The sequence below is a fragment of the Loxodonta africana genome, chromosome 14 (assembly GCF_030014295.1).
Source record: "Loxodonta africana isolate mLoxAfr1 chromosome 14, mLoxAfr1.hap2, whole genome shotgun sequence".
NCBI classification, from domain to species: Eukaryota; Metazoa; Chordata; class Mammalia; order Proboscidea; family Elephantidae; genus Loxodonta; species Loxodonta africana.
This window is the reverse complement of record NC_087355.1, coordinates 72,932,441-72,945,660: the sequence shown is the minus strand read 5'-3', so window position 1 is coordinate 72,945,660 and position 13,220 is coordinate 72,932,441. Positions and strand designations below refer to the sequence as shown.

General features: G+C 38.1%; 1 protein-coding gene across 11 annotated transcripts in view; it reads right to left on the bottom strand.

The window, feature by feature from the left end:
- TBC1D31 (TBC1 domain family member 31) overlaps window positions 1–13,220 on the bottom strand; it is a 50,562-nt gene that overhangs the window by 28,364 nt on the left and 8,978 nt on the right. For 9 of the 11 annotated variants that reach the window (XR_002785221.2, XR_002785222.2, XM_064268036.1 and 6 more), the window contains 3 exons: window positions 7,740–7,891; window positions 5,358–5,517; window positions 2,537–2,737 (listed from right to left, as the gene is read on the bottom strand). Coding sequence is in view for 9 of the 11 variants with exons in the window: in XM_064268036.1 (XP_064124106.1) it covers window positions 2,537–2,737; window positions 5,358–5,517; window positions 7,740–7,891 (513 nt within the window). In the remaining 2 variants the exon portion in view is untranslated. Of the gene's footprint in view, window positions 1–2,536; window positions 2,738–4,394; window positions 4,533–4,682; window positions 4,891–5,357; window positions 5,518–7,739; window positions 7,892–13,220 lie in introns of those variants that run through there. The other 2 variants (XM_064268040.1, XM_064268041.1) reach the window with 2 other exon arrangements.

The window sequence follows — 13,220 nt, the reverse complement described above, 5'->3', positions numbered from 1 at the left end:
AAATTTTTTTAAAAAATTTGTAAGAGTATAGTCCCATATGTTTAAAGAAAATTCTGAAGGAGGGATATCATTGCTGATGTCAGATGGATCTTGGCTGAAAGCAGAGAATACCAGAAAGAAGTTTACCTGTGTTTTATTGACTATGCAAAGGCATCTGACTGTGTGGATCATAATAAATTATGGATAACATTGCGAAGAATGAGAGATCCAGAACACTTAATTGTATTAATGCAGAAACTATACATAGACCAAGAGGCAGTCTTTCAAACAGAACAAGGGGATACTAAAAAAAAAAAAAAAAACCAAACCCACTACCGTTAAGTCGATTCCGACTCATAGAGACCCTACAGGACAGAGAGTAGAACTGCCCCATAGAGTTTCTAAGGAGGGCCTGGTGGATTCGAACTGCCAACCTCTTGGTTAGCAGCCATAGTACTTAACCACTACACCACCAGGGTTTCCAAGGGGATACTGTGTGGTTTAAAATCAGAAAAGGTATGCATGAGGGTTGTATCCTTTCACCATACTTATTCAATCTGTATGCTCAGCAAATAATCCGAGAGTTGGACTATATGAAAAACATGGCATCAGGACTGGAGGAAGACTCATTAACACCCTGTGATATGCAGATGACACCGTATTGCTTGCTGAAAGTGAAGAGGACTTAAAGCACTTGCTGATGAAAATCAAAGACTACAGCCTTCAGTATGGATTATACCTCAAAACAGAGGAAACAAAAATTCTCACAACTGGACCAATAAGCAACATTATGATAAATGGAGAAAAGAGTGAAGTTGTCAAGGATTTCATTTTACTTGTATTCACAATCAATGCCCATGGAAGCTGCAGTCAGGAAATCAAACAAGTATTGCACTGGGCAAATCTACAGCAAAAGACCGCTTTAAAGTGTTAAAAAGCAAAGATGTCATTTTAAGGACTAAGGTGTGCCTGACCCAAGACATAGTATTTTCAATTGCCTCATATGCATGAGAAAACTGGACGATGAATAAAGAAGAGGGAATAAGAATTGATGCCTTCAAATTATGGTGTTGGCAAAGAATATCGAATATACCACAGACTGCCAGAAGAATGAATAAATCTGTCTTAGAAGTACAGCCGGAACGTTCCTTAGAAGCAAGGGTGGCAAGACTTACCTTTGGACATGTTATCAGAAGGGGCCAATGCCTGAAGAAGGCTATCATGTTTGGTAAAGTAGAGAGTCACAAAAAAGCGCAAGACCCTCAATGAGACTGACACCTTTTCTGATTTTACTGCAGCAGTGGGTTGAAACACATCAATGACTATGAGGCTAGCGCAGGACTGGGCAACATTTCCTTCTGTTATGCATAAGGAAGCTATGAGTCGGAACAGACTCAGTGGCACCTAACAACAACATGCACGTATACATATAAATGGATACAAACACATGTTTACACACATAGAAAAAAGACTGGGAAAATATGTATTTCAAAACCATCTGAGAATGGTGAGACTGTGAGTGATTTCTGTTTGTCTGCATGAAATGTATTACTTGTAAAATAATAAAAATGATTAAAAGGACAAAAAGGAGGTGGCATATAACAACAACAACAAACTGTATTAAGAATCAGAACACCTGGGCCTGCTAATGCGTAGCTGTGATTAGGCTGAGGTTAGACCAGGTGAGGACCAAGTCCCTCCTCCCAGTGTTACCATGGTACAGTCCCAGACTGGGAAGGCTGCATACTGACGACCAGACTTGGCAACGAGCTGGCGGAGCTTCAGATAACCATAGAAGAGGAGCGGTGAGTGCATTTTTGGTGAAATGAAGCATGTGGCTAACGGATATAGAAATGAGAACGACGGCATCTACAGATGACAGTGAGGGAGGTTACAAGTGTGGGGACATGAGGTGGATGGGTAGAGCAGACAAGATCAGAGGGGACTTTCAGAGCCATGTAGAGGAATCTGGACTTAACGCAAAAGGAAGGAAGCCACTGAAGCAGCATTATTTTAGAAAAAATATCAACTAGAAGATGAATTGATGGGCCGGGGCAGGCAGAAGGCTCAGAGTCTGGAGATTTTGTTTAAATTACTGTTATCCAGAGTAGTTATTGACAGCCAATCCAAGGGTGGCAAACATGGGGGTGGAGAACAGACAGCACACAGATAGATATTTCAAATTTAATAAACTACAGGGCTGATTTAGGGAATAAAGGAAGAGAACCAGTCCCGGAGCGTCGAGGTTTCTAGACTACTACTTGGACGGACAATGTGTGACAGAAATGAAGAAACCATGGTTGAAGCCTCTTTTGGGGAGGAAATCATTAAAGGGATAAGGACACCAAACAGAGGCGTCCTTTAGGATGGCAGCTATGTAATCAAAGGTGAGAAATCAAGCCTGGAGATGTGGATCTTGGAATAAGAGCAAAAAAAAAAAAAAAAAAAAAATCCATCCAGAAAAGTTCCAAGCAAGTAACAGAAACAAAGATTTTATTATTGATGATACAATATTTGAGTGTTTTTTAGAATTGATGCTATTTACTTGATAACATACCTTATTTATTTCTTGGGTTAGAGCCTGAACTGAATATATGTTCAGACTTCCATTTTCCATAATTGATGCAACGTATCGTCCATGTGGGCTAATTACTGATGAGCTAATTCCCTCGTCAAGGCTCCCAATTTCAAAGAGAAGTTTACAAGTCTGTATATTGATAAACCTCATAATACCATCTTGACTTAGCACTCCAAGAACCTACGAGTAGAAACAATATATAAAAACAAATGTGAAAGGTAAATGTCTGTAAGTCAAACTATACACAAACACATACATATACACATATACATATACGTTTTGCTTTTTGTTTGTTTGTTTTTTTTTTGAGGGAGGAAGTCAGAGGATTCTCATAGAGCTATATTTTAAAACATTATGGCTCTTGTAGATTTGCCTTGCTCGGGCCTAGATAAGCCTGGCTCTAAAACTGAAAGATTGGTGGCTCTAACTCACCCAGCAGCTCTGTGGGAGAAACACTTGGCAATCTGCTTCCCTAAAACTTAAAAAAAAAAAAAAATTTAAACTTACAGCCAAGAAAACCCTATGGGGAAGTTCTACTCTGTCACATGGGGTCGCTATGAGTCAGAATCGACTTGACACCACATGTCAATAAACCAGGAGCCCAGCCTTGGTGGCGCAGTGGTTAAGAACTACGGCTGCTAACCAAAAGGTTGGCAGTTTGAATCCACCAGTCACTACCTGGAAGCTCTATGGGGTAGTTCTACTCTGTCCTATGAGTCGGAATTAACTTGACAGCAATGGGTTTTATTAAGGAGCCCACCCTGTGGGAGTATGGAAAGGTGACCTAAAAATCTTCCCTGCTTTAGGCAGGCCACATCTCCACTGACCTTCTACAGAGGGGACGCATGTGATTAGACAGCTCCTAATGGTGGTCATGACAAGGAGGGTGGAGGGTTTGTGTTCCTTTACCATCCACCCAGCTTCATCAGCCTGACACCCACAGAAGTTAGTGACCGCTGGTGAGGTTCCCCACTGGGCATGTTTTCAGGAACTAACATTTGGGGAGTGGAGAGAGAAAGTTTGGAAGCCACAAAGATAGTGGAGGGGCAAAAGGGGAAGCGGGTATTTTAAGGGAAAACTTTTTATGTTTTAACTCATATAATTTGAAAAATTAAAACAAAGTTTAAGCAAATAAAACCCTTTGCTGTCTCTACACAAAGGTTCTTTTTCTAGCACTGGTGGCTGGTAAGCAGTGCCACTATGTGACTGCTTAAGACACTCATGTCACTTGTTTGGAGGGGAACGTCTGTAAAGCAAGTTTTTCTTTTGGTGAGGCTGTAGGGAACAAACTCTCTCATTTGCAGTTGGTGCGATCCTTCTGACGGGCAATTTGGCAAAATCTCTCAGAATTACTGGCACACACAACTATGCTTATGCCACTCCTTCAGTTCTGGGATACTATCCTCACAGATCGTACCAGAAGAGGACTAAAACCAGGTTAAGTGCTCGATAACAGAGGGCTGGTTTAAAAAAAAACTACAAAACATCAAGCAACTGTAGAAAGCAACAGAGTTCTATACTGATATGGAAGAATCTTCAAGAGAAATTAAGTGAAGAAAGTAAGGTGCAAAGCTGTATAAAACCACATATAATAAGTGGTTATGGGGGAGGTAACTGGGCAAATGGAGACAGGAGTGGCTTTTCACTATGTTTTTATATAGATATATTTTTCGTTTTCAAATATATATATATATACATTTTGTTTTTGAATGTTACCTGTTCAAAAAACTTTAAATAGATATGATACAGAACAAAATTATACAAATATACATAACACATATATGATACTTTGTTAAAGTTGAGATCCATGAGAGTCAATTTAAAAAAAGATGAAGACCTTCAATGAGATGGATTGACACAGTGGCTGCATCAATGGGCTAAAACACAGCAACGACTGTGAGGATGGTGCGGGACCAGGCAACGTTTCATTCTGTTGTACATGGGGTCACATGAGTTGGAGCCGACTTGACGGCACCTAACAACAACAACAATTTAAAATAAGAAAGTTAAGATTTGACTGTACTTGACTCAGAAAGAAAAAAAAAAAGAATTGAGGAAGGAGGCTGGGGGGGTGTTCGGAAAAGGAAGTACTTTGCAAACTAAACCAAAAAAAAAAAAAACACACCACCAAACCTGTCGCCTTCAAGTCAATTCTGACCCATTGAGATCCTATAGGACAGAGTAGAACCACAGGGTTTTCAAGGCTGTAATCTTTATGCAAGCAGACTGCCACATCTTCCTCCCATGGAGCAGCTGGTGGGATCAAACCGCCAACCTTTCAGTTAGCAGCCAAGTGCTTAACCACTGCTCCACCGGGGCTCCTTTTTTATAAGCTAAGATACAAATAAATAATTTTTCATAGGAATGGTAGTAAAAGCACAATATAAAAAAGTGAGAAAACTTTAGTTCCTGTTCCACCTTGATTCCTTACAATTAACAGGGATGTTGACGAATCACTTCATGTTTTTAAGCTTCAGTGTTATAATTTGTAAAATGGGGAGGATAACTGCTCTGCCTATCTCCAAAAAGTTCTTCTCAGGCTCAAAAGAAAAATAACATAAAGTATGACATAGATTTAAGGTATACTGATTTTATAAAAGGGTAAACTGTCAGTAATAAACACAACAAAATATTTTGACATTTTTTCAATTCCAGACTCTTCATGAAAATAAGCTATTATAAGTAATTTCAAATCCTTGTAAAAGCCAGGGTATAAGTTAAATAAATATGAGCTAGGGAAGTCTAGAAATGGATGTGATCCTTATCAAAAGGTACAAATTCCTACATTTACATCACTAACCTGATGAGAACCAGCATCAAAACTATCAGGAAGAAATTCTAGATGGCGAATGGCTCGGACTTTAGCAGGCATCTGGATGATTCTAAACAGTTGTTTAGCTTCCAAGCACCACAAATGAAGATGATTTGATTTGCCGCCAGCAGCTAGGATTCGACCATCTCTAGATAACAAAAAGGTGGGAAATAAGACTAGTTGCACTATTTATTAGCAGTGCTGTCCAATAGAACTTTCTGTGCTGATGGAGATGTTTATATCTCTATGCTGTCCAAAAAGGTAGCCATGAGCCACATGTGATTACTGAATACTCGAAATGTGGTTGGTGCTACTAAGATTAATTTTTAATTTATTTGATTTTTATTAACTTTAATTTAAATAGTCACATGTGGCTTGTGGCTACCATACTGGACAGGTCAGGTTTACAGTGTATACTTTTCACCTACTGCACTAAGGCACCAGGTTAACAAACATTTCTGTTTGATTACTTAATTGGGGGTTTCCTGAGTAACATTTATGTTTCAAAGCATCTCAACCTTCTATATTTCGCACACAGCTCTACTGAATTGGCACTGTATTTGCTACATGAAAAAACCAAAAAAGCCCAAACTTCTTTTCCTGCTCAAAGAAAGCTAAATCATGTTTGCAAGGTGCAAAAAGAATAGCTAAATGAATAAAGTTGTATTGACTTGCAAGGTTGCTGCTCATTTATTCAACAAGGTATTGTAAAGTATCTACTATTAGCCAGGTATCATATCATTCCAGATACCAGGGACACAGTAATGAAAAAGACGGGTTAAGATCTTGCTCCTGTGCAATTTCATTCTAGAGGAAGGCAAACAAAGGTGAACTTGATCTCAGCTGGAAATGAGTTCTATAAACAATTATAGAAGGTGGTGATGTTAGAAAGCTGGGAAAGGAGGAAGATCTGTGCTCTGAATGACATGAATGCGCCAGTCCTGGGATGGTCCGAAGGATTCCATGCTGGTCAATGCCCTGACTAGACAGTACAAAAGCAGTAAGAGGGCCTCACAGGATGTGGTTGGGAGTCTGGATTTTATTCTAAGTGCAAAGGAAAGCCTTTGAAGGGTTTCAAATAAGGGAGTGACATGCTCTAACTAAATGATATAAGAAGACCGCTCTATCTGCTGTGTAGAGACTGACTTTAGGAAATGAGATTAAGGACAGGAAACCACCCTGAGGGACCAAATTGCTGGGCTGAGGGCTGTGGGGTCCATAGTTTCTGGGAACATCTAACTCAACTGGCATAACATAGTTTATAATGAAAATGTTCTACACTCTACTTTGGTGAGTAGCGTCTGGGGGCTTAAAAGCCAGTGAGCGGGCATCTAAGATACTCCACGTTCTCACCCCTTCAGGAGGAAGGAAAAATGAAGAAAACTAAAGATACAAGAGAAAGATTAGTCCAAAGGACTAATGGACCACATCTACGATGGCCTCCATCGGACTGAGTCCAGTGCAACTAAATGGTGCCTGGCGAGCACCACTGACTGCTCTGACAGGGATCACAATAGAGGGTTCTGGACAGAGCTGGAGAAAACTGTAGAACGAAACTCTAACTCACAAAAAAAGACCAGACTTACTGGCCTGACAGAGACTGGGCAAACCCTGAGAGTATGGTCCCCAAACACTCGTTTAGCTCAGTAATGAAGTCACTCCTGAATTCACCCTTCAGCCAAAGATTAGACAGGCCTGTAAAACAAAATGAAACTAAAGGGGTACAACAGGCCAGGGGCAAGGACTAGAAGGCAGGAGGGGACAGGAAAGCTGATAATGGGGAACCCAAGGACAAGAAGGGAGAATGTTGACATGTCGTGGGGTTGTTAACCAATGTCAGAAAACAAGATGTGTACTGTTTAGTGAGAAACTAGTGTGTTTTGTAAATCTTCATCTAAAGTGCAATTCAAAAAAAAAAGAAACCAAAGAGAAGGCTATTACAATAGACCAAAAGAGAGTTTGGACTAGGGTGATAGCAATGACAATGGACAAACACACACACATTGTTCTATTTGTGTGTTCATCCACAATAAAATTGAAAAACAAAAAAAAGGTTCTGCAGACCACATCTAAATTTGAAGGAAGCTTTTTCTCACATGACAATAAGACACCAACCAAAAAAAACCCAAACCCACTGCCATCGAGTCAATCCCGACTCATAGCGACCCTATAGGACAGAGTAGAACTGCCTTATAGAGTTTCCAAGGAGTGCCTGGCAGATTTGAACTGCCAATCTCTTGGTTAGCAGCCGTAGCACCTAACCACTACGCCACCAGGGTTTCCGACAATAAGATAATGAATGAAAATTGGTAAAATTTTAACAGAAGTTAAAGTCCTTAAAAATTCTCAGTGTTTTAAAATGCACGTTACCTGGTCACAGCAAACACTTTGTATAACACACTAGAGCTTTCAGGTGGAGCTGGCAATTGATATTTGCAAAAGAGAGTATCACATTCCCAGGCAAAGATGGAATTATCTTTAAAACAGCTGAGGATGGTATTACTTAATGGTAGAAAGAAAACCTAAAGAAGGAGAAAAAAAAAAAGTTACTATTCACATAAGGATTGTATGTTGTTGTGTGCCACTGAGTCAATTCTGACTCACAGAGACCCTAAAGGACAGAGTAGAACTGCCTCACAGGGTTTCCAAGACTGTAATCTTTATGGCAGCAGACAGCCTCATCTTCTCCCACAGAGCAGTTGGTGGGTTTAAACTTAAAATTATACAAGTAGTCAATTTTTCTTTTTTAAAATGATCATTTCTTAAACTAGAGAAAAAATCCATTTGCAATGTATGACAAGATACTGATTATTCATGAACTACTTAAACTGAAAACAAATAGTAAATCTCTTTAAATAAAAAATAGGTGACTATAATAAGGTAATTTATAAAATACTAAGTAACAATTTTAAAAAGATTTAACCTTATAATAAAAGACTCAAATGAAAGTTATAAGATAACATTTTATGTATATCTAATTTGTTCAAAAAAATAATGCACACACATAAAGTGTATACATACAGACTATACATATACAAATGCATAATACAGTATTTATCAATTATATTAATATACTAATATAAGAACTATAGTAAATGCCGAATATGGATAAATGTTAAAAATACTAGATGCTGATGGAAGTATGGGGACATGGTACTACCATACACTGTTGCTAGGAGTAAAAATTGGTTAGAGAATGTACAACATATCTCAAAAGTCCTAAAAATGTGTATCTCTTCTGCCTTAGCCAATCTACTACTAAGAGTTAATTCTTTGGAAGTAATCAACAAAGTGCACCGTTTACAATAGCCCCCAAGAAGATAAAGTACTTGGGAATAAATCTACCCAGAGACATAAAAGACCTATACAAAGAAAACTACAAGACACTACTGCAAGAAACCAAAAGAGACCTAACTAAGTGGAAAAACACACCATGCTCACGGATAGGAAGACTCAACACGGTGGAAATGTCAATTCTACCCAAAGTGATCTACAGATACAATGCAATTCCAATCCAAATTCCAACAGCATTTTTTAAATAGATGGAGAAATAAATCATCAACTTCATATGGAAAGGGAAGAGGCCCCAGATAAATAAAGCATTACCGAAGAAGAAGAACAAAGTGGGAGGCCTCACACTACCTGATTTTAAAATCTATTATACTGCCATGGGAAGACCTTGGTGGCGTGCTGGTTAAGAGTTGGCTTGTTAACCAAAAGCTCAGCAGTTTGAATCTACCAGGTGCTCCTTAGAAATTCTGAGACAGCTCTACTCTGTCCTACAGGGTCGCTGTGAGTCAGAATTGACTCGATGGCAGAAGGTTTGGTTTTTGGTTTTATACTGCCACAGTAGTCAAAACAGCCTGGTACTGGTACAACAACAGATACATACACCAATGGAACAGAACTGAGAACCCAGACATAAATTCATCCACCTATGAATGGCTGATATTTGACAAAGGCCCAAAGTAAAAAGACCAGACTTACTGGTCTGATACAGACTGGAGGGACCTCCAAAACTATGGCCCTGAGACATACCGTTAACCCAAAACTGAAGCCATTCCCGAAACCCACTCTTCAAAGATTATATAGGACTATAAAACAAAAGGAAACTCTGGTGGCATAGTGGTTAAGAGTTTGGCTGCTAACCAAAAGGTTGGCATTTCAAATCCACTAGGGGCTCCCTGGAAACCCTATGGGGCAGTTCTACTCTGTCCTACAGGGTCGCTATGAGTCAGGATTGACTCAATGGCAACAGGTTTTTTTTTTTTTTTTCTTTTAATAAAACAAAATAAAATAAAAAATAAAACAAAAAATACACACGAGGAATGTGTTTCTTAGTTCAATCAGATACATGAGGCTAAATGGGCAGCTCCTGTCCAAAAGCAGGATGAGAAGGCAGGAAGGGACAGAACGGGTCAAATGGACAGAGGGAACCTGTGGTGGAAAGGGGAGTGTGCTGTCACATTGTGAGGACTGCAACTAATGTCATAAAACAGTATGTGTATAAATTTTTGTATAAGAAATTAACTTGAGCTGTAAAAAAAAAATCTGTAAACTTTCACCTAAAGCACAAATAAATAAAAAGATACTTAAGATAAAGGTATAAATGTTAAACATTATTTATAACAGTAAAAAGTTGAAAATATATGATCATATTTAATTACAAACTGAATTTATTCAATGGACAACTGAGATTTAAATTGATAGCAAAGCAGAAAATAACATTTTATTCTCCTAGTTTTCATTTTTCTCTTGCATAAGCCCTAAATACTGCTTCCTTTTTTTTTTTTAATAATTTTTATTGTGCTTTAAGTGAAAGTTTACAAATCAAGTCAGTCTTTCACACAAAAACCCATATACACCTTGCTACACACTCCCAATTACTCTCCCCCTCATGAGGCAGCCTGCTCTCTCCCTCTACTCTCTCTTTTCATGTCCATTTCGCCAGCTTCCAACCCCTCTCATCTCCCCTCCATGCAGGAGATGCCAACATAGTCTCAAGTGTCCACCTGATCCAAGAAGCTCACTCCTCACCAGCATCCCTTTCTAACCCATTGTCTAGTCTAATCCATGTCTGAAGAGTTGGCTTCGGGAATGGTTCCTGTCCTGGGCCAACAGAAGGTCTGGGGGCCATGACCATTGGGGTCCTTCTAGTCTCAGTCAGACCATTAAGTCTAGTCTTATGAGAATTTGGGGTCTGCATCCCACTGCTCTCCTGCTCCCTCAGGGGTTCTCTGTTGTGTTCCCTGTCAGGGCAATCATCAGTTGTAGCGGGGCACCATCTAGTTCTTCTGGTCTCAGGATGATGTAGTCACTGGTTCATGTGGCCCTTTCTGTCCCTTGGGCTCGAAATTGCCTTGTGTCCTTGGTGTTCTTTGTTCTCCTTTGATCCAGGTGGGTTGAGACCAAGTGATGCATCTTAGATGGCTGCTTGCTAAATACTGCTTGTTTTTTAAGATACAAAATTGTAATCAAAATTGACTAATATTTTCTCATAAGATCTTCAATTGCCTCAGATATAATTGTATGTGTCATCTGTGTAAGACATACATATATATAATGGACTATGGAATATACCGGCTAATTAAACAATCTATTCAGAATTCGATGATAATTAAGACACAAAAATTGCTGGCAACCACATCAAATGTTCCTTGCTTTTGTCCTTGGCTCACTTTGCCAAAGATAATCTCCAGTAGGGCTTTGGTTAATAGATTTGTGAAGTTAGAAAGATTCATAACACCAAGACCTTATAGAAACAATTTGCAATGAATACATTAAAATTTATAATGAATGCATTACAACATTGTTTCTAAGCTGATGACAAAAAAAAGTGACTTAAGAAAAATTTTTATTATAATTAGCTGTCATTTTTCTAGAAAAGTAATAAAGTTTATTCCTAAGGGGAGAAGCAAACCCTTAAAAGTTAATGAGCATCGACTGCTATTTTAGGGAAAGAACTGTGATAGATTATTGCCTACATGATTATTCATTACTATATCTGTGATTTTAATTGCTAGATCTTAATGATTATAAAATTGTTCCTAATGAATCATATCATTATTATTTAGATAGTGTCATCTCCTGACAAATATAAAGAGCTTAGGAAAAACATCAAAAGCATTAACAAGATGTACTTTTGTGGGGGCTGGCGTCAATGCTGGGGCTCCCGTTTTTCCTTATAGAATATGCGTTAAGCTCCCTAATTCATTTTTCAGTCATACATTAGCTTTTCAAAAATTTAGAGCTAAGCATAGTAATATTAGCTCGTTACCGTCAAATGTACAGCTCAGCAATAATTTCGTATAGAGATCATTTGAATTAAGTTCAGTAAAACAATCCTATGAAATACTTTCTAATATTCATCACAAAGCCTTTTCAGATACATACTGAACACCGTCATTAAAACCCTCAGAATTATTTATCCCAAACTTACTAACTGAAGAGCTGAATATCTTATCTCCAAGAATCAACGGAAGAATCGGAATTTACTGACTTGAAGAAGTGACTGGTGCACCTGAGTATAACAGTACTCCAGGATGGTATAATGGAATGGCTTTTGACTAAGACAGGCTTGGATGTAAACTTAAACTCTACAATTTATAAGCTATGTGAAACTGGCAAGTTACTTAATGATTCTGGGCTTCAGTTTACAAATGTGGATATCTACCATTTAGAATTATTTAGAATTACTATACCATGTATAATTACTTAATAGTAATTATAGAAAGTGGTAAGCACATAGAAATAGAAGGTATACTTGACAATTGGTACATATTACTATTAGTATTAATTACTGCTATTGCTATGCACAAAAATTAGTGAAAAGAGCTAGGAGTGGAAGGGTCTTTGAAACACTGTGAAATCAAAAGTCCACAGTTCCTTATCTGAAACCCTCAGGGCCAAATGTGCTTCAGAATTCTGAATTATTTCCGGTAATAGAAAGGTAATACAATGCATACGGTGTACTATTATGTAGAACCTCCAATGGACCTGGGCAACACCCCACACTAAAACATATTAATATTTCAGCCTCATGTCCATAGTTCAGGTACGGCTGCCAAATGAGTTCAGATCAGATCACATTTTTCCACCAAATATTATTAAAACACTTTCGGGTTTTGGAATTACTTCTGGATTTTTTAATTACCAATAAGAGGTTGTGTACCTATATAATGTAGTTCAAAAGAAAGATAATAAATTTATTTACCTTTCAGCTTTTTAAGAACATGTCTAACTGCACTGAGTGAGGTAATCCCGTAATAATGTACATAATAACAACAACAATACAAACAGCAGCTGCTGCAGCTACTTTCACTAAGCACTGAACATACAACAGCATTATAAGAAGTGTTTTGCACAGATTATCTCATTCAGTCCTGAAACTAACCCTGATGTACGTACTACTACTATTTTCATGAGTTATCAAAAAAAAAAAAAAAGAGTCATAGAAGATCGACTTAAAATACAGAATCAGAAACTGGAATCAAATTATAGGTTTAGCAAACTACACTAAAATTTTATAAGAATCAAAGTTTTACTTTAAGATTAGGTTATTTATTTTCTGTTTCTTACAATAAAAGCCAGGAGTGGCAAACATCTGGCTCACTGCCAGTTTTTGTATAAGAGCTAAGAACAGATTTTACATTTTTTAAATGGTTATATCTTAAATGGTTACAAAAGTACAACCATAGCAGCTTCTATTTTGCCTCTTGGCCTACAATGCCTAAAATATTCACTATCTGGTCTTTAAAAGAATGTTTGCTAGTAACTTAGGCTATGTTGTCGCTGTTGTGTGTTGAGCAGTTGATTTTGAGTCACAGAACTGCCTGAGGATCACAACAGGCC